The sequence below is a fragment of the Vombatus ursinus genome, unplaced genomic scaffold, assembly GCF_900497805.2.
Source record: "Vombatus ursinus unplaced genomic scaffold, bare-nosed wombat genome assembly UNPS02014826.1, whole genome shotgun sequence".
Classification (NCBI taxonomy): domain Eukaryota; kingdom Metazoa; phylum Chordata; class Mammalia; order Diprotodontia; family Vombatidae; genus Vombatus; species Vombatus ursinus.
In genome coordinates this window covers 8,670,641-8,698,445 of record NW_020954604.1, presented here as the reverse complement: position 1 = coordinate 8,698,445, position 27,805 = coordinate 8,670,641, and the positions used below count along the sequence as shown (strand labels likewise).

At 36.7% G+C, this 27,805-nt stretch overlaps 1 protein-coding gene across 5 annotated transcripts in view; it reads right to left on the bottom strand.

The window, feature by feature from the left end:
- SUPT3H (SPT3 homolog, SAGA and STAGA complex component) overlaps nt 1–27,805 on the bottom strand; it is a 663,195-nt gene that overhangs the window by 130,861 nt on the left and 504,529 nt on the right. For all 5 annotated transcript variants that reach the window (XM_027838343.1, XM_027838344.1, XM_027838342.1 and 2 more), the window contains one exon: nt 7,701–7,776. In XM_027838343.1, coding sequence (XP_027694144.1) covers nt 7,701–7,776 — 76 coding nt within the window. The remainder of the gene's footprint in view (nt 1–7,700; nt 7,777–27,805) is intronic.

Here is a 27,805-nt window from a genome sequence, read left to right as displayed (position 1 = left end):
TTTGCATAACTGCACATATATAACCTATATTTAGTGGCTTGCCTTATCAATGAGGGTGGGTGGGGAGGGAGGAAGGGCGAAAATTTGAAATTCAAAGTTTTAAAAACACATGTTTTAAAAAAAAATGTTTTCACATGCAACTGGGAAATAAGAAATACAGGAAATGGGGTACAGAAATCCATCCTGCCCTACAGGAAAATTGAAGGGGAAGGGGATAGGAGAAGGGGGGAGAGAGATAGAAGGGAAGGCAGACTAGGGGAAGGAATATTCAGAATGCATGCCATCTTGGGGTAGGGGGAGGGGCAAGATAGGATGAAAATTTGGAACTCAAAATCTTGTGGAAGTAAATGTTGAAAACAAAAAAAAAATAAAAAAACATAAAAAAACAAAACAAAAAGAAAAAACAAAACAAAAAAATTAAGTTATTAGAACAGGGGAACATTATGGACATACATCTAGATTTTTATCAAGGTATTTAACAAAGTTTCTCACCAGAAAAGATAAGGAAAAAATTGACTAAATTATAGTAGTTGTAGATGGGTTAGGAACTAGTCGAATGACTGGATCTAAAGAAGATGAATTAATGGGTCCATGCCAACTTGAATGGGGTCCTTAGTGGAATGTTCTAAGGCTCTATCATTAGCTCTATTCTCTTAAAAATTTGTACCACTGAGTTGGCTTGTCCCTAGTTGTTATAGATGATGGGAACTGGGAGGGGCCTTTTAATACATCTGATGACAGAAGTGGAATCCAAAAAATGCTGGAACAATGCAAATAAATGAGAAGATGGTGAAGTCCTGGAAGGCATTTTTTAAAAATTAGGTATATACATAAAAAGAGACATAGATATAAAATTAGTCCATGTGAAAAAGACTTTAGAGATCTTGTGAACTTCAAGTGTAATATGAATGGGTCGGATGATGAATTTGCCCCCAAAGCTAACACTGTGTGATTTTTGTTTGTTTTGCAGGGGGTGGGGTGGAGTGGGGAGAAGGAGGTCTGACAGCCTGCCCATAGTCTCACAGGCAGTATGTACTAGATTTTATTAATTTATTCATTTTTAGCTTTCCACATTCACTTCCATAAGATTTTGAGTTCCAAATTTTCTCCCCATCTCATCCCTCCCCCCACCCCAGTATGGCATGCATTCTGAATACCTCTTCCCCTAATCTGCCCTCCCTTCTATCCCCCCAACCCCCTTATCCCCTTCCCCTTCTATTTTCCTGTAGGGAAGGATAGATTTCTATACCCCATTGCCTGTATATCTTATTTCCCAGTTGCATGTGAAAACAATATTTACATTTGTTTTTAAAATTTTGGGTTCCAAATTTTCTCTTTCCTTGATCCCCACCCATTCTTATTGAGAAGGCAAGCAATTTGATTTAGATTATACATGTGAAGTCACGCAAAACACTTCCATAGTAATCATGTTGTAAAAAACTAAGGATATTTCCCTTCATCCTAACCTCCCCTGCCCCCGTTCATTCTATTCTCTCTTTTGACCCTGACCCTCCTTAGAATTGTTTGCTTCTACTTACCCCTTCCCCCAATCTGTCCTCCTCTTTATCATCCCCTTGCTCTCTTATCCCCTTCCCCCCTATTTTCCTGTAGGGTAAGATAGATTTCCATACCCAATTGAGTGTGTATATTATTCCCTCCTTAAGCCAAATCCACTGAGAATAAGATTCAATCATTCTCTTTCACCTTCCCCCCGTTCTCCTCCACTGTAAAAGCCTTTTCTTGTCTGTTTTATGTGAGATAATCTACTCCATTCTACCTCTCCCTTTATCCTTCTCCCAGTATAATCCTCTCTCACCCTTTAATTTTACTTTCCAGATATCACCCCTTCATCTTCAACTTACCCTGTGCCCTCAATCTATCTATCTATCTATCTATACATATAATTTTTTCCCCTCCAACTACCCTAATACTGCCAAAGGTCTCATGAGTTACAAATATCATCTTTCCATGCAGGAATGTAAACAGTTCAACCTTAATAAGTCCCTTATGATTTCTCTTTGCTGTTTACCTCTTCATGCTTCTCTTGAGTCTTGTATTTGAAAATCAAATTTTCTATTCAGCTCTGGTCTTATTATCAAGAATTCTTGAAAGTCTTGTATTTCACTGAATGTCCATTTTTCCCCCTGAAAGATTATACTCAAGTTTTGCTGGGTAGGTGATTCTTGGTTGTAATCCTATCTTTTTTGACCTCCAGAATATTATATTCCAAGCCCTCTGGTCCCTTAATGTAGAACTTGCTAAATCTTGTGTTATCCTGATTGTGTTTCCACAATACTTAAATTGTTTCTTTCTGGATGCTTGCAATATTTTCTCCTTGACCTGGGAACTCTGGAATTTGGCTACAATATTCCGAGGAGTTTTCCTTTGGGGATCTCTTTCAGGAGGAGATTGGTGGATTCTTTCAATTTCTATTTTGCCCTCTGGTTCTAATATATCAGGGCAGTTTTCCTTGATCATTTCTTGAAAGATAATGTCTAGGCTCTTTTTTTGATTATGGCTTTCAGATAGTCCAATAATTTTTAAATTCTCTCTCCTGGACCTATTTTCCAGGTCAGTTGTTTTTCCAGTGAGATATTTTGCATTGTCTTCTATTATTTTCATTCTTTTGGTTTTGTCTTACAATGTCTAGATTTCTCATAAAGTCACCAGTTTCCATTTGCTCCATTCTAATTTTTAAGGAAGTATTTTCTTCAGTGAGCTTTTGGACTTCTTGTACCATTTGGCCAATTCTGCTTTTTAAGGCATTCTTCTCCTCATTGGCTTTTTGGATCTCTTTTGCCATTTACGTTAGGCTATTTTCTTTTAAACTTCTTTTTTTTTTCTTTTCTTTTCTTTTCTTTCTTTTTTTTTTTTTGGCTAGGTAATGGGGTTAAGTGACTTGCCCAGGAGTAAGTGTTATGTGTCTGAGGCAGGATTTGAACTCAGGTCCTCCTGAATCCAGGGCTGGTGCTCTATCCACTGTGCCACTTAGCTGCCCCTAGGCTATTTTCTAGGGTGTTATTTTCTTCAGTATTTTTGGAGTCTCCTTTAGCAAGATGTTGACTTGTTTTTCATGGTTTTTTTGCATCACTCTCATTTCTCTTCCCAGTTTTTCCTCTACTTCTCTTACTTGCTTCTCAAAATCCTTTTTGAGCTCTTCCATGGCCTGGGACTGATTCATATTTTTCTTGGAGGCTTTGAATGTAGGAGCTTGACTTTGTTGTCTTCTTCTGGTTGTATGTTTTGATCTTTGTCACTAAAGAAAGATTCTATGTTCTGACTTTATTTGCACAGTTTGCTCATGATCCCAGCCAATTACTTGAGTTATAAACTCTTTGTTAAGTTAGGGGTCTGCTTCCAGTGTAGAGAATGTACTGTCCCAAGCTTCAGGGGTTTTGTGCAGCTGTTTTCAGAGATACTTCTAGGGACCTGTAAATTTTCAGTTCTTCCAAGGTGGTACAATCAAGGGCGAGGTGTATACTCCTTTCTGGCCTGTGCTCTGGTCTATGAGTGACCACAAGTGCTATCCTCTGCCTTGGAACTGTGAGGAGGATTCCCTCTCCATTGCTACTACAAGCTTCACCATGCCAGCACTCCTCCTCGCCCCAGGACTGCCACCCAGAACTGTGACCCAGATCCAAGCACGAGATTCCTGCCTCAGCACCAGCAAAGAGATCCCTGCAGTACCCCTCTAATCAGCCACTCAGTTCCCCCTTGGTCTGTAGGCCGATCTCAGGAAGCAGCCGCTGCCCCGAGGCTGCGTCGGGACTGGGGCTGGGACCAAGCTTCTCTCTCATTGCTGTCACAAACTTTTCCTACTGACCTTCTAAGTTCTCTGTGGCTTTACTGGGTTGTGAAGTCGGGAAACCACCACAACTGCCTGTGATTCAGTCCTCTGAGGCCTGCTCCAGCTTTGCTGAGGCCTGTTTTGCCTGTGCGCCCATGCTGAACTGCATTCCTCTCCCAGCCCAGTGCAATAGACCTTTCCAATCAACCACCCAGGTTGTCTTGGGCTGGAAATTTGTTTCACTCTGTCTTTTTCTGGGTTCTGCTGCTTTAGAATTTGTGTAGAGCCATTTTTTTACAAGTATTTGGGGGGGTTTGGGGGAGAGCTCCAGCAAGTCACTGCTTTTTACTCTGCCATATTGGCTCTACCCCCTTGGCAGTATATACTAGAGCATTCATTAACAGAACCTTGGGATCCAGCAGAAGGGAGGTGATAATCCCGTTGTACTTTGTCTTGATCTGACTACATTTGTGATATTCTGTCCAGTTCTGGGTGGCAGATTTCAGAAGAGACGTTGACAATCTGTAGTGCATACAGAATGAGATGACCTGGTTGATAAGGTAAGCTCATTACATTAAAGGACTGCGTTATAAGGACTGGTTGAAGGAACAAAGGACGAGAAGAAACGAATTAGAATAAACAAGAAGGGGTAAAATACTAGAATGGTAGTCATGTTACAAGATGTGCTATGCCCGGCTCCAAGAGGCAAAACTAGGACCAATGGATAGAAATAATAAGTAGGAAGATTTGGACTCATTATAAGGAACAAGTTCCTAATAATTGTTCAGTCGTTTTCAGTTGTGTCCAACTCTTTGTGACTGCATTTGGGGTTTTCTTGGCAGAAATATTGGAGTGGTTTGCTATGTCCTTCTCCAGCTCATTTTACAGCTGAGGAAACAAACTGAGGCAAACTCAGGATTAAGTGACTTGCCCAGAGTCACATAGCTAGTAAGTATCTGAGGTGGGATTTGAACTTAGGAAGATGAAACTTCTTGACTCCAGGCTTGGCACTCTATTGAGCACCACCTAGCTGCTCAAATAGTAGAGTGGTTCAGAAAATGCATGACTATCACCAAATATTGTGAGTTCTCCATTGCTAGAGATCTTCAAGAATTCAGATCTACTGGTAGGGAATATTACAGACAAGATTTAAACTTTGGGTAGGAGTTCGGTTAGATAACTATAGAGATTCCTACCAACTCTTGAAGGTCTGTGACTCTTCAATGTAGGGTCGAAGTTCCAAGTTTGCATGCAGATGCAGTAGATGTCAAATAACTTTTACCATGCCCTCTATAAAGATGGCCTGGGTAGCAAAGATGCAAATGCGACAGATCTTAAAAAAAGACATCTAGGGGAGATGTAGGAGGAGAAATTATGGGGGAAATATCTATAAAGGTATATAATAAGAAAAATATCTGATTTTCCCTCAACTATCAACATTTCCCCTCATTTATGTAAGTATAATAACTAGAGATATGGGGGTCCTTGATCAATTTCTATACTATGCCTTAGAGTCCAAAGGTTTCATGGAAGGCTGACCTTCCTAATGGAGCAACCAGTGAGTCAAAATTTTGATCAGAGATTCAAGGGAAACATGTTTGACAGGATACCTGTTCTTACAGTTTGGTGTATCAAAAAGGCAGGGGGAGGAATGAGTCCATCTCTTCCATGGCAAGGGTTTCTGGATTTGCTAACACACTTGGATGAAAGCACTCATAACCACAACATGTTTGAGTGTAGCACAGATTCTCTCACCCAGGTTTTCACAAATGTGACATTCCCATGGGTACCAAATACACAAATATTTTTAAAAGACACACACATAGACAAAACACAGTCTAATTCAAGAGAGAATAAACATAGCATCCAGTTTTATACCATTATTTAATAAATGAGTTTCCTTTTCTAAAAACTGGCATTATAGCACTATAGTTTAATATTCTATGTTATTTTAAAAATTATTTACTTATACTTTAATTGCTAATGACAGGCAAAATTCAAATCATTCTAACAAACATTTATTAAAAACTAACTCCATATATGACATTTTGTAAGTTATGGATTTCTAAGCTACTAGCCATATGTAAAGGTAGATTAATTTCTCTAGTGAATTAAACTTCAAATGTGATTTTTAAAAATATAACTCAGTAGTATTCAATGGCATTTTATAAATTTAAGATTTATACTTGTACCAAGCCTTGATTATAATTTTTGGGTTTAAAAATGGCATTATCCAAAACCTCTCATTTGCTAAAATTGCCACAATCTGAAATGCTACTGACTCAGTGCTTCACAGATGTAGGATGCCAAATTATAACTGAGATTGGAAAGTGTATTAAATTAGAAAAAAAAGAAATGCTTGCTCCCAAAACATGTTTTTCCTACATTTTGCTGACATTTACATAAGATACTACTGGTGATGTGTCATTTATTTGCACTTTATGATCCATAAATGAAGCACTCATTGCTCCAAATAAAATACATCATTATTGTCAACTACATAATTGCTTCTCATTTAAAGACACCATTGTTTATAATCCTTCAGTGTTGGATCATGTGCTATTTTGTCATGTTTTTAAAGGGACCTTTCATCACATGTTCTCTTTGACCTTTAACCCACAGCCTTAGTCATCACTGCACTGTTACTGTACTGATGTTTTGCTACATGATCTAGCTCATTAATTTAGAACAATTTTTGTCACGTGCCACAAGTTCTTCTAGTAAGTTGGTGTTCAGTGCTGGGAAAGTCCTAATTCTTCCTCTATATTATTAACGTTCCCATGACACAGACTAACAAATTTGGCTAATGCTGAATAAGTTTCACAGTAGGAGGTTACTTGGTGAAATTGGAAAGATGCTTAGCAATGTCTGTGGGCACAAAAAACAAAGGGGAAAGCTTAATAGTATATTAGCTAATTTTAGATGCTTTAAAAGGCACTGACTATGCTCTAATAGCACAGCATGAATCAACAGCATGTATGGCAACACTGGAATAAAATAGAAAAAGCTGATGTGAAAAAAGTAAAAAGATAAATAAAGATGGGAACCTGAAGAAAAATCAATTGTTTTCTGATCTTAAAGCAATATGCTCATACTTTATAAGGACCTGTGTTTTATCTTTTTCTTTCTTTCTTTTCTTTTTTATTCGTTCATTCATTCCTTCCTTCATCCTTTCCTTTTCTTTCATTCACTTCATTTATTAATTCAAAAATAACTTATGAAGGACCTATTATGTACACAGTGCTATGCTAGGCTCTGGGGAGATTTGCTAAGACATATTCTATATCTTCATGGAGCTTACACTCGAGAAGGAAAAAAAGTACAAAATACTGATGACTATAATCTCTAACTGCGTCTATATAACCTCTAACTCTCTATTGATTACAAAGCAAATATATTTGTAGTTTGAGAGGAATGGATGGGATGGTGACTTTCTTTTATGGGCTTTTCAACAACCTAGAGTATTTGGTTGATGATAATATAATGATTTAGGCAGTATATCCACATGGAGCCAGAGCTAGAGAGAAGCAAGGTAGGCAGTTCCCCAGAATGAGAAAGAGAAGTGTTATAAGTGACACTTTTTAATATTACATTTTGTAAATGAACTTACTTTTATTGCTAAAAAATTCCACTTTCCAAGATACATAGTTACTTATTTTGAAATAACTCATTATGTATACTATCACGAAAGTTCAAAGACTCTGGCAGACTGGTGATACACTGGGAACACAATTTTCAAACATGGTGGATTTGATTTTCAAATGTTGCCAAAGGTGAACAAATGATTTGTTGGAGTTCTAAATTCCTGGATGTCTAAGGAGTAATATGCTAATAAATATGCTAGCAAATGTTAATATATGATCACCCATCGATTACCAAGCACAGGGTTAGATGTTTATTACGTACTACTTACAGAAGCTTAACTGTCGACTTTCACAAAATTCTGCATATTGAGCTGCATCCATCATTCGAGTCTGTCTTTCTGCTCTCTAAAAGAGAAGTCAGAGAATTATTAAAAATGTTTTAGTAGCAATATTTTTTGGAGGTAGTGGATTATACAGGATTCCTTGGAAGTTGTGCTATCCATATTTCAATTTGCAGCTAAAATTGCAAATTTAAAAAGCTGTTTTAAAAGGAAAATAGATTCTTATTTACAATATTAACATGTAGTTTTCCCCAAAGGAGTTCTTTTGACTTGGTTGTCCATCTAATTCTAGTCAGTAAAGCCCAATAATTACCATGATAAATAACAGTGGATATGTTATATCTCACTCCCTTTTTTAAGGATGCTGCATGAAATATTAGGGTTTATTTTTTGGGCTCCTTTGTTGAGACTGTTAGCTAAAATCAGTTTATATTTACTGCTACTAAAGGAGAAGAGCAAAGTAAAGAATGTCTCAGCTTAAATTTCCGATTCATTCTACCTGTGCTATTCTGTTAAAGAAGCTGGAGAAAACTATGGGGTAGGGGAGGCAGTGTGAAATACGATGGAATGAATATGCAGCTATTTGGTGACTATTGCTGTTCATTGGTTCTGATGCTATAATTTTCCAATTTTAAAATGGAAGCCAGCCAATAGCATCCATATATTTTTCCTTTGTTAGAACTCAGAGCCAGAGCTAACAAATCCACATTTTTAAACCAGGAAGAAAACAAAGAAAAAGGTAAACACAGTGCAGTTCCTTTCATCAGAGTCCAGGTATGATTCACAGCCTGGTACAGTTTCATTTGTGGGGTTTTTTTGGATGCCATTTAGCAGATGTTTGCTACTTCACTGTCCCACAAGAGGTAGGATAATTATAATTCACTCATAGTATAGTGGGAAAGAAGATGACCACTTCCGCTTCCATGGTAAGAAAGGCATTCTGAAATGAGACATGCCGCTGTTATTTGGTCTGACTTATCAGCCAACGAAAAGAAAACACTCCCTGAGATTATAGCTTTTCTTTGCTTTGGAAAGGTATTGGACAAGTTCTCTTTATCACTGTCATTGGAGCACATAAGTAACACCACCACAGCTTCTCTCATGCATTTCTCTAAAAACTGTATTGGATTTTTTCTTTCTGTTTGACTTTGGAAACCATCTTGATTCCACAAATGTGCCTGCAAACAGGATAAATGATAGTGTACTATCTGAAGCTCAAACTGTATGTTGGTAATAAACTAATCAGTCAGAAAATGCTAATGACCTATGGTTGCTTCTGTGACTACCATTTCTCCTGGGCATCCATTTTATTTCAACCACCTATACATCTCAATCACTTCAACAATACCAATCAACATTTATTTAGTGCCTATTATATGAAGCCACACTTAGATAAGACAGGACTCAGGCTTTCAAGGGAAATGCAGTCTACCTCTTTTCTACTCCCTTCCAGTCACACTCTCGTATTTATTCCCTTAACCTATTCTCACTGACCCACTGATGTCCATCTCCTTTTAGCTGTCTAAACACATGAACTTGGATTTCTGTGTGTCTCCCTGTTTCTGATGGTATATAACTTTTTGTGTGCATATATTTCTCTCAACTTTAATACATACATGTCTCAATTTAGGAATGTATAACTTGTCTATTGGATTGCTGCAATGATGCTTTCAGTCTAAGCTCTCACAAGAAGTTTTTGAAAGAGTCATCATTGACACATTGGATAATACAAGAAGGTCTGGATTTGAATACCACCTCAGACACATCAGGAGGCATGTGACACAACTGGTCACTTAATTTTTCTTAACCTCAGTTTTATCATCTATCAAATAGGGACATTAATATCAATAATAATGGCTTCTCAGGGTTGTTGTGAGGCTCAAAAAGAAGCAATGAATGCATAGTGCTTTGCAAAGCTTAAAATGACATGTAAATGTCAATTGTTGTTATTATTTCACTCTCATCTTTTTTGATGGAGCTTATATAGATATGCTACAGGTACAAGTCACTCTATTATTTTATATTTTATGTTCTGTGGATTGCTGATAGTAGATACAGTAACTGCTTTTTGTAATTAAATAAAAACATTGGGATGTATGCTCATCTTCCAGGGGCTCTGTGAAAGCATCTTCAGCACAATTCTAACAACACAAAGGATAAGGACTGCACCTGTGATGTTTTTTTTGGTATAGGAGACTTCCAGGTGAGGCCTCTTATCTACCAATGCAGAACAGTACCTCCTTTGCAATTTATAATCTCAGTGAATCACCTAGAACAGTGGTATCAAATTCAAAGAAAAACAGGGCCACTAAACCTTACATAAGGATCCCTGTAGGCTCCATGTTGACTTAGTTTTAAAATGTAATTTTATCTATGTTTCATTGTACTTTTATTTATTTTGTAAAATATTTCCCAATTACATTTTAATCTGGTTCAGGCTAGGCCATATGCAGGAATGTTGCGGGCGGGCAGCATTTTTGATACTTCTGTTCTAGTGCTTTGAGAAGTTAAATGATTTGTTCAGCATCACATAGCTAATGGGTTAGAAGTGGGGCACAAGCCCAGGTCTTCCTAATTTTCCTATCCTCTGTGCCATGTTGTATCTCCAGTAGACAAGATGATGGGGATAATCTTTCTATTCCCATACCGTTTTGATTTCTTCCTCTTGGTCTCTATATTTTGAAAGTTTTTCATTTCACGTATCTTGGAGACCAGGAATTTTGAGGGTGGAGACACCTATTAAAATATTTCTCTTGAATATTTATGGATGAATGTTATGTTGAGAGGTTGTCTACCATGAATGCATGAAATGTATCCCCTCTTTATTTTACTTCAGTGTCCTTTTCCTCCTTCAAGACTTAGCTCAAACATCATATTCTGCATGAAGCCTTTACTGAACTCTTCCTTGCTCCGATACTTCATGCCTTCCCTCCCAAACTACATCATATTTAACTATTTTGTATATCTTTGTATTTATTAATTTTATATTTATGCTATATGTAGTTTTATATGTGCTTGTCTCCCCTATTAGAATGTAAATTCCCTATGAGTAGGGATTTTTTTTCTATTCTTTGTATAGTATTTGCATCCCACTAGTACAGTACCAGGCATATGGTAGATGATTAATAAATATTTATTAACCAATTGTTAGATGGATTCAGGCAACCAAACTCAAAAACAGCTTTTTGAAATTCACGTCTAAGCATGCCTATCTTTCCTTAACAATTTATTGATATCAGTATTATTTTTGTCATCTATTTTGTTGTTAGGTAGAATTTCTAGGAGTTTGTATTAAGTGAAATTTTCAATGATCTCAGGTTCTTTACCTTTTCCTTTTTCCTAAGGGATTTTTAATAACCCCTTGATTTCAATTTTTATTTCATCCAGGGCTTAAGAATAACATTATTTCTTAAAGTTGCCCTGTATATCTCTGCATCATGTTGTGACTTGGAGTTGAGAATACTATTGACAAAAAGCAGTAGCTAGTATATCTGTTTCCATTTTAATTAGGATGTAATATCAGTGCACAGTGAAAGCATCCATATCTTAGTGCATTTCGTGTGCTATCATAGCTGCCCATTTTAGGGCTCAGTGCCATTTGCAGAGAAGCATTTCTAGCAGGTGAGGTATCATTATTGGGATTTCTGATTTGTATGAATGTATCTTTCCTTCTTCTGGAATTTCTTGCTCCATTATCAACCACATCAAAGTGATCATTATAATGGTTCCGAGTAGGCCTGCAGCCCTTTATCTTTTTGACTCTTAGAAGCAGTGACATCACACTGACCAGGGTGTTAACCCAGTCAGGGGTATGGCTAGTGCTTAATTTGACAGCATTTTAAGATTTCTTCCAGCTTTTGACAGATACAGTAGTATTATTGGGGCACACAAAGTCCTCCCTGTACATCTCCCTTACTGACATTTTTTTTCTTTTTTTTTTTAGGCAATTGGAGTTAATTGATTTGCCCAAGGTCACACAGCTAGTAAGTATCAAGTGTTTCGTCTGAGGCCAGATTTGAACTCAGGTCCTTCCGACTTCAGGGCTGGTGCTCTATCCACTGCACCACCTAGCTGCCCCCACTGACATTTTTTTAAGGGTACCTGAGGGTCTGTTCTGTCTTTGAGTCCTGTAATCTCCTATGGTCTTTTCTTTTCCTTTTTGACACTGCTGAAGTCAATTATTACTATGCAATTAACTCCTCTTTTGCTCTGCTCTACAAGTTAGTTGCCTGATAATTACTCCCATAACAAAGCAGCCATTGATTATATGCAGTGTCTTGATGTGCTTCTCTCCACGAATTAGCCAGCTCTGTGGCTTCTGCCTTCTCCTTCTTATTCCCTAAAGAGGACTGAGACACTTCTGAATCAACAGGGAAAAGTCAAAATTAAAAAAAAAAAAGTCTGAATCAAGAAGGAAAGTCAAAAGGGATATCTGTGCAAATGCACCCTTCCACTGGGCCACAGCATTATGTTTCCATAAATGTTCTAGTTTGGAATGGAAAACATGGAGTCAGAGTTGTACATATACTTACAAACGTCTGGCTCTGTTAGGGACTTATGTTCTAGAATCTATGCAAGACCATGCTTGGAGTGCACCAAACTATAAAACAGGGGTAATAATACTAACTGCCCACTCTACTAGGGCCTTGTGTACTATGGCAGTGAGTTTCCCGATGATGACAACAAAGTTACATATGATTTTAAGGTTTACAAAGTTATCTCTTCCTGTGAAACAGATAGTGGCAAATGTTATTATTCCCATTTTTACAGCTGAAGAAACAGAGGCTAGGAAATGTCAGGTGACTTGACTAAGATCACACAGCTGACAAGTGTCAGAACTGAGATTTGAACCCAGGCCTCATGACTCCAAATTTAATGCTTGTTTTACCTAATTTTGCTGCTCTTGAAATTATAAACTGATATATCAGAATGCTTAGTTATTGTATATCATAAAAATTTTGGTTATGTTATAATGGTTAAATGTAACCTATACCATCTATATAAACATGAATATGTATATATATTATACATAAAATTCTATATAATTATACATAATATGTAATATAGACTATATAGAACACATGTCTATACACTACATTGCATGTTATATGTAAAATAATGATTACATGTATGTATATGTGTATGTATGTGTGTATATAATTTTACATAGTCACAAACCCATTCTGTTTCTTAGGTTAAATCTTTCCTTTAGTTAGTTGGTCATTTCCTACACTCAAACCAGTTAAGTTGTCTAGAAATTTCATCAGCCATTTGGTTTAACTTTCTTTTGAGGATGTCACATGAAGCTTCAATAAAGGCATCCTTTTCCAGTCATTGTCCCCTAAGTCCTTAAAAAACTAGAGGGAATTTTCATTATAATAATGACAAGTAGGTTTATTTTGGGTAGCTTAAAGTCCTTCATGTACGTCATTGTCTTAACACACCATTCCCAAGGAGTAAGTAGTAGGAAAGAAAGAGGAAGGAGCTGCCTTCTTCACTAGCTCAGTGGTGGAAGCCACAATGACAATGGGGGCTGTCCTCTCTTACTAACTTCTTCTGCCACAGCTTCCATTTGGCTTTCATTTCAGAGACACACAGCAGTATCAGACTGACTCAGGACACTGCCGCCAAGCCGTGCGTTTCTCTGTTTTCTAAGAAATCCAGCTCCTAATCACAATTCCTACCATGTCCCAACATGATATCTGGACCTAAGGACCGTTAAAGAAACTACTGCAGCACTCAAGGATTCTTTGTCTCTCACTATAGAAATATTAGGTGAGATTGCATTATCTTTACCTATGTGTTTTATTTCCAAGTCCTTTAAATTTTAGACACTACTCTTTTGGAAAGTACCCAAGAGTTCCCCAGACTATTATTTAACATACCCAAACTCCTCTTAGAAAAGCAAAAAAAAAAATAATGGTGGTAGGTAGAATTTTCCAGGGACAGAGTAAAAGTTATGATTTGTGTGTAATTCAGGCTATATTTGGTGTAACCAACCTTCAATTCTTCATACCACAGAGGGCATCGTTTTAGGCATAGTCACGTGAAAAAAAAGAACTAGACCAGAGTAGACGGTGTGCGGAGCATGGAGTCAGGAAGACCTGAGTTCAAATTCAGCCTCAGACACTTGCTGGCTGGGCGACCCCGGCCAAGTCACTTAACCTCTGCTGCCTCAGATTCCTCACCTATAAATTGGGGATAACAAGGATACCTACCTCCCAAGGTTGTTGTGACTATCAAATGAGGTAATATTTGTAAAACACTTAATACAGTGTCTATGTTTAAGTGTGCCAGGTACCATGAGTATGTTTCAAGCCAAAAACATATAAAGTAACATAACTCCTATCATAATTCAAATTGTAAGAAAGTCTGCCTCATTTCTGTTGTAACAGACTACATTCCACATTTTTCCCCTTTCTTACTGGAGCAGTCAATCCAACCTATAGTTCATAAAAACCTCTAAGAAATGGTAAAACAAAACAAAACAAAAATCTCAAGAAACTAGTAAATCAGAGTTATTATTAATCTAAAGTTTGTTATCTATACTCAGATCAGATTCCTTCATCATTTGTGACAATTACTAGCACCCCAAATTCATTTTAATTGAGGTACTAGAACAGGTAGTTACTTTCATCTATTCATTTAAAAGGCACTCATTAAATACCTATTACTGTTCCCCATGGTCAAAAAACTTGAATAAAAAAGATAAACAGATAAGTGGGATTGTCTTAAGGCATATCATAGGGAACAATTAGTCCAATATATAATCTTGCTGAATTATCAAAATTGAGGATTCTAATCATAACTTTTCATAATCCACATTGCACTCTTTCATTCATATGGCATGATGCTTGGATTTTCACAGAAATTTTAGGACACTGATTCTGAATGATGATTTTTAACCCAAATTTTAATTTCAAATAAAAATGTATTTTCATGTAATGTATTTCTAAGGTTTACAGAATTCATATTTATCAGAGATGTTAAAAACTATTCTGGTTAAGAGCTTTTAGAGAGTTATAGAGTAGAAGAAATACATATATACCGGGTCTTATTCTTTGGGTTTTCACTTGTGTCCAGAAATCTGAAAAATTACTAAGACTGACATCAACATAAGAAGAAAACAATTCAAGTGTCTGACTATTATACTGTAGTTGCCTATTTCAATTATAGCTTATGAAAATGCAAGCATCTCATGTTCCAATGATTAGATAGACTCCAAGAAAGGGGGAAGGGCAACCTCTAACTAGGACTACAAAGAGGCTTGAGTTGGGAGGAGAATAAGTATAAACCAAAACCCCAGCTTCCCGGGGTACCGGGGTACCTTGGAGCACTTGCTGATTTCTACTGCAAAGTTGCAGGGTCCGAGAGGCTACACTGGAGTAGTAAACCAAAATTCAAGGAGTGTCAGAGAGTTGATCACTTGTATGACTCAAATCATTAAAGTTTCAGTATTTTTACTGTAGTGACCCATGGTTGCCACCATACAGTGCTGACGTTTTGCCAGGTCACAGTAGGGACCCACTATGGCTTCCCAGATTCAGAATCACAGAATCTCCGATTTGGAAGGAGTCTCAGAAGTCATGGGGTCTGACCTGTACCCGAACACAAATGCCATTTACAATACACTCAACAAGTGGTCATTTAGTCTTCGCTTCAAGATCTTTAGTAAGAGAGAGAAACTATTATTTCCTGAGCCAGTCAATTCCATTTTTAAACAGCTCTCAAGCTTTCCTTACAACATGCTAAGGGTAGGGACTGTTTCACATGTGTCTTTGTATTCCTAGCACCTGGCACAATATTTTTTGTTTGTATGCCTAGCAACTGGCACATAGTAGACAATAAATGTTTGTTATTAACTTCTACCCATTGCAACTTCTGCCTTTGGACCAAGAAGAACAAGTTTAATCCCTCTTCCATGTGACAGTCTTTCAGTATTTGAAGATAGTTATCATGTCCCCATGAGTCTTTTTGAGGCCAAATAACCCCTTATCTTTCAGTTAATCCTACACTGATTTTTCCAGGTCCAAGAAGAAATGATTAGGTGGAAATGATTCTGTGGACTTGTTTTGAAATAATGGATAGTGAATGTTTTTGGTAAAATGACATAACTCAGTATAAGTATTTAGGTCAGAAGTACAATCTTGATTATAAAAATGGACTATGATTTATATTTTGTAAAACTTCTTTATTTTATTTTTTACTACTTTTGAACTCATAAGAAAAGGAGGCAGCCCTGCATAATAGGGCACTTGGAGTTATGAAGATCTGGGTTAAAAATCTTGTTTCAGCTTCTTGCTAACTATGCCATTTTGAGCAAGTCACTTAACCTCTCTGTGACTCAGTTTTCTCATATGCCAAATGAAGAGGTTGGATTCAATCTTCTAATAAGCACCCTTCCATAGTCATAGATGACTCTATGAACCCTTCTTGAATTAGACTAGCCTCTTCATCCTTTAATAAAAGGAATGTAAATTTTGATCTCTGAAACCTCACAAAATACCTTCGGGTTTATGGGCTAGATTATTTTCTTAAGGACCATGACTTAAACCCAAATCACTCTGGCTCTCATTGATTGTCCAGCAATAGGTCCCAGGCCAAGCCCCAGCTGGTCATGGTTTGGGCCCTGATTGACTCAGAATGAATATAAATACCAATTGTTTCTGTTTTGCCCAGAAACCCTGAGGATCTTCCCCTCCCAGATTGATTTTTTTTTTAACTAGGTAAAACAGGTCAGAATTTTTTTTAACTAGGTAAAATGAAGCAGAGAATTGCCTCATTTCTTACCTAGCCCTAGTTTTGTTTCAGTCAAACTGAGAAAGTCTCCCACTGCATCCAGCCTTGATCTATGTCTTGCCACTGGACCCAGATGCTTTGGAGATGAAAGTGAGGCTGGTGACTTTGCACAGCCCTCCCTCACTTAAATCCAATTCACTTGCATGTCATGGCATCACCTCCCTGATATCATGGTCCTCTTTAAGAATAAAGGACAAATCACAACAACACCATCACCAACCATGCCTGCCATGCACATCCTCATTCTGAACTGTACATTTTAAAATTTTTTTTCTTTTTTTTGTGAGGCAATTGGGGTTAAGTGACTTGCCCAGAGTCACACAGCTAGGAAGCGGTATGTGTCTGAAGCCCAATTTGAACTCAGGTCCTTCTGACTCCAGGGCTGGTACTTTATCCACTGCACCACCTAGCTGCCCCTGAACTGTACATTTTTAATGTCTTGACTTTCTGTCAAAGTGTTAAGAGCCAGATTCACTGAGTGCATACTTTGACAGTGCCTATAGAGAATGTTATAAACATTAAATGATAAAAACCTGTTTTTGGTATCCTTCAGAAAAGGACTCTTCCTACTCTTGCTGCCATTGTAATGAGTTAACTCTGGGTTATGTAAGGCAGTGTGCAGTGGAAAGAAGGTTGGATTTGAACTCAGAGGACCCTGATTTGAATCCTCACTCTGCTATGTGCTTTCTATAATGTCCATGAGTAAGATATTTAACTATCCTCAGCTGTAAAATGAGGAAATGAGGAGACTAGACTGGGTGACCTCTAAATCACCCCCCTACCTCTACATTTATGATCCTAAGTTTTTTTTTTATTGAATCTGTTATTTCCTCCCACTTCGTGCTATACTGGTTCCATCAGGGAACAATAATAATGCTTTCAGGCCATCAGAAAAAAAAGGGCATAACCATTAGAAAACGAATCATTAAAAGATTGGATATCACTAACCATCAATGTATTAACATAGAAAGCCCCATTTGGTACCCACAACTTTTTTTTTTAATCCATAACCTAGAAATTTTCCTGACATTTTCAAAATGCATCACAATATTCTGAAATCTATTTGGGTTAGATTAAAAGTCAAATTATTAGTCATTCTTATCTCTCTACCAAAAAGTTACAGGTTCCCCTGACTATTGTAAAACAAATTAGGATATACAATTTCCACGTCTATCTCAAATTCATTTTCTGAGCCCTTACCATAGGGACATAGGGACTCATATCCCAAGGAATGAAGTAGCAAGTATAATTTGCTTTGCTTCCAATTATCGGCTTTGACCCCAAATGATTCAACTTTGGGGATGCTTATCATGCAAAAAAAAATGTTTTCAGCAATCTTTACTCTCTTCGAGCCCTACTAACAGCTATTCTCAGGGATGAGGCTGAATTACTTATGGAGCATGCAGTTCCATTTAAATAATCTGCATGCTTTCACTGGAGCATGCTTCAGGGTTACAGATATGTGCTGGCATATCTTCTGTAGATTTCTGAAAACATATGACATTCATCTTTCCTCAGCATTGAAGAATCACAAAAGTATGGCTTTCAAACAAAGATGAAGGCTTATCTGTTATCCTTTACTACCTAGGATAAAATAAAAATCTCATTCTGACCTCCCTTAAAAGATCCTACCTTTGAAACATGAAGTCCTTTTTCTACAGAAAAGGCAAAATGCCAGTAGTTAAACTTTATCAACTGTTTAGTGTTAGAAGAAAACGCATTCAGCTATTTTGGAGCATCTGAAAGCCAAATGTTAGCCAATGAACCTAGAACTGAGCAATAACGTTTAGTGTTGAAGTTTCCAGCTTCTCCAACCATTTGTATATTTGTTATAGCCCATCAACAGGCGTCTACTCGTTTGTAGGCAAGGACACCAACTAGAAATGCTCACAGAGCAAAGAGAATGATAGTACTGGAAAGGACCTCAAGGAGCATAGAGTTCAACATCTGCATGAGGACAATGGGAACCTGAAAAGATATGCCACTTGTTCTAGTGTATACTTCTTGTTAGTGCCAGGGTCAGGCTAAGAAGCCAAGTTTTCAATGTTCTTTCCACTATACTGTGCTGAGTGTCCTGCCCAAGTATGGAATAAAATTTCACTCAGTAATAGAGTGTGCCTTCTCGCCCTTTTGCAAATTAGGGCTCTCAAAAGTATGGTTATGTTCCTTCAACAAAAACTGTCACTTTCTCTCCCTTCTGCTACTACTATCTCATACCTGAACCATTTTAACAGTTTCTTAGCTAACCTCCCTAGTGCTCATCCAGTCCATCCTGGATATAACTTATCTCCCTTCAACACTGAATCATGCGATATTAGAGCTAGAAGTTCCATTAAAGCTTATCTAATATAAGCTCTGCATTTGGACATATAAGGAACCAGAATGGACTAGAACTTAGGCATTTGGCCTCTAAGTCTCATGCTCTCCAGCACACCAAGCTTTTGCCATTTCACTTCTCTGCTTAAATACCTATCGTGGCGGCCACCTCAAATCCAAGTGCCTGTATCTGGTTTTCAAGGTTGTTGAATCTGACCCCATCTTAGCTACGCAACCCAATAAGCTTCTTTTTACTCTGCTCAGGCTGGCCTCCTCACTGCTCTTCACCAGGATCATGTTGACCTGTCCCCCAAGAATGCTCTCCTCATGTTTCCATAGTGCGCTGATATTTACCAAATATTTTCTTTGCATAACCTTCTGAGATACATGAGGCACTGTCTTCCAACAGAGAAGGATGGATACTTTTTGGATACAAGGATCTTGTCTATTCCTTTCTTCATACCGCCCCACAAACACTCTCCCAAACTCCTGGTAGTATCAGGAACATAGTAAATGATACTATGCACTGACACTTAAATTCCTTATACAAAACACTTTGCTTCTATAATCCCATTTAATCCTCACTGTAAAAAGTGAATTCATTAAATTTAATGAAATCTCCCATCCTATGGAGGACAGATATTCCCATTTTAAAGATGAAGAAACCAAATCTATAGAGGTTAAATGTCTTGCTCATGGTCATGTAACTTGTAAGTGTGAGAGGCTGGATTCCAACCCTGACATCTGCTGACACTTTCCATGACATTCTGTCTCTGAATCACATGATTAATAAGTATTGTTCAGTGAATGAAAGAATGAATGAAGTGAGGCTTCTCTTCCCACTTGGTTTCTAGGCCCAAGCACAAATTCACCCTACTGGCTTTGTTGTGAGCAGTTTAGCTGATAGTAAAGGGAACAATTCTCAATATCAAAGACAAATATCTACATTTTGATCAAATGGTAATTCCATGTATATAGCAGAACATAAAGTATAGAGGAAAGGAGACAGAGGAAGTGATCTAGGACTTCTGTCCCCTTCAAATAAGAATGAAATAAAGAACTTAATGGGTCATATGACTAATTACATGCCTGCTATGTGAGGAACTAGCTAAGTTCAGGTAAGCTCATGAACAGGTTGACCTGAACAATGACAAAGGGTGAGTCCACAGACATTCTTGAAGACAATCTGCTAAATGACAGAAGGGGTTGTGAGTGGCATCCTGGGAGGGAGTGCCCTATCACTTGAGCAGGGTTACTCAATCACACATCCCTGAAGGACTGACAAGAACAATGATAACAATTGATGCTTTCAGGACTTATTTGCATTTTCTTCTTTAAAAATGTGATTCAGTTATTTAATAAGTAATTACAACACAAAGAATGCAAAATACACATTTGATAGGGTTGAACTTGCAGCTATTAGTTTGGCAGGATGTTGAATACAGAATTAAGATACACACTGATGCTTCCTAATAGTTGGTTATTGACTATGAGATATACAGGGAAATTAAGGCTTGATCAAAGCTTGAAAAGTAATAGAATATAACGTGGAGAAACATTACAGCTCCAATTATATTTTCACAATTAAAAAAAGGTACATGTGTGTGACATTGGGAGTGGAGAGGGCACAGTTATCAATTTCTAAGGAACACATACCCCAGAAAATCTAATTTTGAATTACTCTTGATGTTAGACTTCTAAATGAGTAGAAGGTAGAATGTATTCTAACATATCTAAGAAAATTCAACATACTGCACAGTGTCTATATTTCAATCTGAAGAATAAAAATGTATATTGTTAATTATTTATCACAAAGTAGTTTTTGTTTTTTCAACATACCAAACATATGTACTTAAGTTATTAAAATATATGATGGTACATTTAAATAAAGTCTTCTGGAGAAACAGTCGTATTAGAGAGAAGGAAAAGGAATCTCACAGTATAAGTATACTTGAACTAAATAAATCAATGCCTGGCATATTTTTATTATTGTTTCCTCAGGGATCTGTTATAACACTACCATTGAGCTTTGTTTCTTTGAGCTTTCATATCTCATTAAGATTCCTTATATGAATTTATTACAAGAAGAGCAAAACTGGATCGTACAATAAAATATGGTGGTGACATATTTTGCATTCTTGGAAAAATCTCACTTCTTCAGTGATATGCTAATACTGCATGTGCTAATACCATGTTTAGTTGAAAAATCTACATATTTTAAATTGTCACTAATTTTTACCACTGTTTACCAAAAATTGCAAGCATGTTTTTGATATCCAAACTAGCAAATAATACGAGGTTATATGTGTGTTTATGACCAGACTAGTGAATTTAAAGAAATGGAAGATGACTGATCTCCTTTTACATTCCTGATGGAGGATGCTGTACTTTTTCTGTGGTTTTTCTTTGGCTGTACATCAAAAACTTCACATACCAGGTTAATACATGTAAGACCTTTAAGCCTCCTGAATCACATTCTTAAAAGTTCTCATAGGTTTACACAATTTTTAGATCAGATGAACCTACATAACTTTTGAATCTAGCAAAATGTCCATGGATACAGTTAAATATTTTGGTCATTTAGGATGAAACTCCAGAACATTGCCTGGAAAATATGGATATAATATGGTTGCACAATTCATTTCATGGAGTTTTCTTGAACCCCAAATATAAACTACAGGCTTTCCTTTTTATTTCATTACAATGTTATAGCCCAGAACAAATATTCAAGTAGTTCAAAGTGATCACTTGCTAGAACTTGGCTACAATTAGTAAACTTTTTGTTTAAATGAGTGATTAGAATATTTAAAATAAAATCACAATAATGTTGAGGTTTATTGGCAGGTTAACTCTTCTTTCATTTTTTTTCTTTAAGGATAGACAGATTATAGAAAACTACACTGGAAATGAAATAAGTATAAAACCAGAGAAAGTCCTCTTTGGGATTTCCTTAATTGCTACTCTCTGATTTCAGCTGTTGTGACAACGAAACTCAGACTTCAGTCAATTCCCCTTACAAACTTGCTGCCTCTAGAAATGCTTAGCTAGACTTTCATATATTTTTCAAGGCTTTGTAACATCACAAAAATGTGAGTGGCTATTGTCATGAATGTCTTAAATGAACTTTTAGGGGGAAAAAAAGGGTTTGTTTTTTTGTTGTTGTTGTTTTTAAAGATTCCACATGTGTTGTTTTTCTTTTTAAAACAGATCTGAGCCTAGGCCAAAATACTGTTGGAAATAATAATAGCATACCTTCATTTCCCTGGGTCAATAAAATGGACCCTCTCTTTTCTTGTCTTTCTGTATCACTTTTCTCCCATCCCTAACTTCAGATAAAAGAAAAATTATATTTTGGCTAGCCAGACTCTTACCTCTTATTGAGTGTGTGTGTGTGTGTGTGTGTGTGTGTGTGTGTGTGTAACTTGATATGTAATCAAAGTAACTATACAATAAATGACAAGAAGATCAACTGGAACAACCAATATGGTCTGCTCCATCTTTAAAATGAAATATTTTAAATGCTCTTTTCAAGCACTTTCTTGTTTGTAAAAATGCTTTCTAAAGCTTTCTGGATATATGCTAAATACTATTAACAAAGAATGATTGTTATTCCCTTAGGAATTGGCCCAGAGATCAAGTCAAAATGTTGCTGCATCACAAACTTTGGAAGAAGCAGTAGTAATGAACTGTGACTTCGAAAACTCTGTCTCACACTAAATCTGAGTCACACATGGTTGAAAAAAAAGAAAAAAAATCAAAATATGCCAGAATAATGAAAAGGCATCATATCATTCATCAGTGACATGAGGTCACCAGTCTAGTGAAAATTTCAAGTGAATACATTAGGATAAAAATAGACCTCTTACAACTGGTTGCCATCTGAATCAAGATTAGAAAGAAAACAAAATATAACTGAATTGTTTGTCCCCTAAAGGGAATGTTCTTAATCATTTGGAAGTTGACGTTTCTTTTATCATAATTGTGCTGAGTTGTTTTCATGAGTCAGAAGTGAGCACATTCATCAACAGAATCTTGCCACACAGGCAGATCTAGCTGAATCCTGAGTTCAGACAAGACAAAAGGAACAAAATGAGTTTCTGATCATGCCAAGACTTAGTCATGAAAGAAAACCAGACAGAAGACAGTAAGATAGACTTACCCAAGTAGGACTATCATGAGACTAGAATATCCATTGAGTAACCTCCCCCCGTACCATATTTCCATTTAAACAAAAGTGGATGACAAAGGTCAAATAGCCATTTGTAATCTTGTCGACCCTGATTTCTTAAAGGCTGTGTGCCAAAGACAAAGAGGACTAGACCAGAAGTCAGAAGATCTGGGCTCTATTTTTCCCCTAACAATTCATTACTAGCTACATAACCATAACTTTGAGCATCTCAATCCACCTCTTTGAGTCTCAGTTTCCCAATCTTTAGGATGAAGGGATTGGCCAAAATGACTTTTAAGGTCCCTTCCACTTCTACCTTCTAAAGATTTAATAGGTTACATTGTGTCAACTACCCTCAAGAAGAAAAAATAGCTGAAAGATACCCATACTCAAAAATAGTAATTCGCTATCTTTTCATTCCTAACACAAAATAAAATATTATGCCATTTTAAAGGAGTGGTTATTTGATTACAAAAAAGAAAAAGATATTTATAAATTTATAAGATATGGGGCTAGAGGTGAACAAGTTCTTTTGCATAATGAATGAATAAATAAAAAAGTATTTTTTAGGTGCTTACTGTGTGCAAAATATTGCATTTAGTGCCAGGGAGAAAAAGAGAAAAGCTAGACAGTCCCTTCTCTTAAGGAGCTCATAGTTTAATGGAGGAGACAACTTGTACTAAAAGTTTCAGCTATAAATCAGATGGGAAGACCAAGTGAATCTTAGGGTGCCATGGCAAAGCTAAAACAATGTATTTTTAATGCCATTTCCATTGAAAAAACCCCATTCGTTTCCAGTGCTAAACCATTTGACAGTGCCAGTGACTTTAGTTGTGAGAACTTTTTTCCGAGTCTTCATAAGTAACATGAACTTCCTAAAAAAAGCCTTGGCAGCTAATATGTTACTCAAGTCCAGTCTAGCCATACCAAAGGCATTGTAATAGTGGCTTTCTCTTTGCCTTCAAGAAAAGACACATTTCAAACTCCTCCTGGGACAGGCAAACATGAAACATGCAATTATGGTACTATTTAACAAAACAACTTTTTTTCAGATATTTGCTGATACATCCCAACTTCTTAGATGTCAATATCCAAAGTTTACTCAGCATTCGCTAATGGGTAAACATCTTATAATCTGATTTAAAAGTAAATGGTCATGAATTAGTTCCAATTTCCAAGTCAAAGGGTGGAGAGTAGATGTCCCATGGAAGGTTTGAGGAAAGCGTGCTGAATTTCTGGAAGAGATGAAGGAAGGGAGGCAGTCCAGGGCACCCTGTGCTTTGATGTGTAGGGTGAGGTTTTTGGATCTGCTTCACAGGGAAGTCACCACAGAGCTTTAAGGAGGGGTGCAAAGAGAGAAGAAGCAGCAGGGGAGGAGAGTTTGGAGGGGATGGAGATGGAGGCAGAAAGTCTGCTGAGGACAATACCGCAACAGTTCTGGCAAAAGATCATGGCTTCCTAGACAAAGACTATAGCAGTACAGAGGAAGTGGACACAAGAGATACCATGTAGAAAGAAAGAGAAAGCAGGTTTAAATAACTAACTTAGTATGTTTCATTAAGAATGGAAATGAGTTAAAGATTACTTCCAGGGTTGGGATAATGGAAATAAAATAGCAGTGTCCACTCTCATGGATTCATGAACATAAGGAAGGGATCCTGACAAAAAGATCAGCAGCTTCATTTACACCATATTCAAACTCAGTTGACAATGGGTCAACAAGTTCAGATAATTTTTAAGTACTTCATGGCTTTAACTCTAGAGAATAAACCCAGTGGTAGGCAACATATTTGTATGATACTTATAAAATTAATACAAGCAGATGTTCCTTCATTAAATCTGATGCAAAGTGAGAAGATTAAGAAACCAGTGACAGTGCCCTTGGTGACTGATATTGCCAGATGGTAGCAATTTATTACTCAAAACATCTCCCAAATTTGAGGCATGAATAATTATACTTTTTGAAGCATGCATCTACTGTTTCTTAGACCTTCCCCACTCCCAAAGTCCTTCACACCAATACTCCAAACTTGCTGAACTCTAACTTATTACACATTTCATCTTATACTTAATTTCCTACTTTACTTATAATCTTAAAATCTTCTGTAATGAAACCTAACATTTATATTGTACTTTGCATTAGCTCATTTAGTTCTCACCAGACAGATGAGGAACCTGAGACTAAGAGGGATTAAGTGATTTCCCCAGGGTCACTTATGTCAGAAGTGAGATTCAAATCCAGGTCTTCCTAATTGCAAGTTCAGAGAGAAAGGTCCTATATATACAAAAATAGTTATAGCAGCTCTTTTTGTAGTGGCAAAGAACTGAAAGCTAAGGGAGTGCCCATCAACTGGGTAACAGCTGAACAAATTATGGTACGTGAATATAATGGGATACTACTGTGCTGTAAGAAATGATGAAAGACATGGTTTCAGAGAGACCTGGGAAGATTTAGTTGTATGAACTGAGGCAGAGTAAAGTGAACTGAACTAGGAGAACACTTTACACAATAACATCAACGCTGTCAAAATGAACAGCTTAGAAAGACTTAAGAATTCTAATCAATACAATGATCAACAATGATTCCAGAAGGCAGATCATAAAGAATTTTATCCATCTCTTGACAGAGACATAATGACCTCCTCTGTAGAATGAAACACATTTTTACACATGGACAATATGGGAATTTGTTTTATTTGACTATACGTATTTGATACAAGGATTATTTTTTTTTTTTCTGGAGTGGGGCAAGTGGGATAGAGGGGGAAAATGCTTCACAATTAAAAAAATTAATGCATTTACTGTATAAAACAAAATACACACATATGAAAAATTAAATGAGACAGGCCCTATTACCTTTGCTAATCAATATTTGTGTAATGTTCCTCTTGTAACAGTGAAAAAATAATACAGATAATACTTTTCATCTTTAGCACAGTATTATTTATGATTCCTTAAGTAACAGGATAGATATTCTGATGATCAAATAAGGTATGAAACTAAACTTTGAAACACTTCAAAACACAAAAGAACACAAAATGACAAGTTCAATAAGTTGTATCATCCTCTAATATTTTCTTAATGCAAGTTTTTGTGAACAACATTCTTCAAATTTAAATGGTTCTTAGAGCAAAACATATCAAACAATGAATACCTGTCTTATGGCTGTGACTATTCCTTCAGAGTCATAACTCTATGACCAAAAAAATCTCAGAATACAAGGTTCAGACTTTTAATTTGTTATTGGGAAATAACTAGTTCACTAGTTCAGGGAAAGAGGAAAAAAGAGAGTGAAATAAAAATTTTAGACATACAGAAACAAAGAACCTAGAAATTTATTCAATGATGACAACAGACATTTAAGTCTTGGTTGCAAAGCCCTGGCTAGATGCTTGGAGTGATATAAAATCCAGACAAGAAATGGTCCCTCCCTCATGGGGTTTTGGGCAATTAGATGGCTTAGTGGATAGGGTGTTGGGCTTGGAATCAGGAAGACCTGAGCTCAAATCCAGCCTCAGACACATATTGGCTAAATGACCCTGGGTTTACTTTAATCCACTGGAGAAGGAAATGGTCAACCACTCCATTATCTTTACCAAGAAAACCCCATGAACAGTATGGTCCCCAGGCTCACGAACAGTTGGACATGACTGAATCAGCAGCAACAACAACAGCAGCAATTCATGGGCTTTACAGTCCTGGCCCATGTATATATGTGCATTCACTTGTGAAGGTGCGCTCACATAGCTTTTGTTACAGGAGTAAGAACTCCCTTAAAGTCCTGAAGCATAACTCCCCAGGGCAGCTAGAAATTCTTATTTGCCATATATAATTAAATCTTCCAATGCCTCACTGTGGGAAGGCATCAACCCTGGTTTCTACCAGTACAGCATAGACTCTGGCAGGTTAGAAAAGCTTGAGTACATGTCTGGTGACATATTAGATATATTTGATTCAAGGACCAAGCTATCTACATTTGAAGAGAATTATTATGAAGTTGGGCACAAAGTGAAAGTTTTTTTAAAAATTTATTCATATTTTTTTTTTAGTACGAGCTATTAGAGAATAGTTTCAATCTATGGTGGTGGTGGAAGTACTCAGCCTGAAAAAAATTACAATACAGCAAGGAATCAGACTGAATCCATTTGTTAGGGGTTGGTAACATCTTTCTCCATCACACATTAAAAAGTATTTTGATTACTTTTTAAAAGTATTTAGTATGTACATGGTAATTATTTACACTGATGTAATTTCACCTTACTAGGTTTAAGCCTTCTTCAGGGCAGAGACTTTTGTCTAATCTGAATTGCATATCTCCCTGGTGCCTGGCAAAGTGCTATGTACATATGACTGCTGCAATTAGACTGGATTGTATATCTTTGAAGTTTTGTACTAGAAATCATTAACATGAATTAAAACAACTCAACACATGTATAAGGTTGGATGAGAGAACCAAGATTTATATCCCAAAATACAAACTTTCAGCCAAAGTAAAGTGGGATAAAGAAAGTATAAGCCAATCACACCAGATAAACTTAAATGAGTAAACTCCTCCCATTTACTAACGTGCTTACAAAAATAATGGGTTAAGTTTGGGCTATACTATACTAATAATTCATGTCTAAATGTTTTAAGTACTTTGCAACCTTTTCTTTGTAGAAACCAAAGGGATTTCTTTATATGTAGACGTGAATAATACTTAAAACATATTCAATTGTGGTGCTCATAACAATGATTCCTAATTCTTATTTCCTAACACTGCAAGAAGGGGGAGGAAGTTTCTTAATTTAAATCAACTAAGTTGACTTTC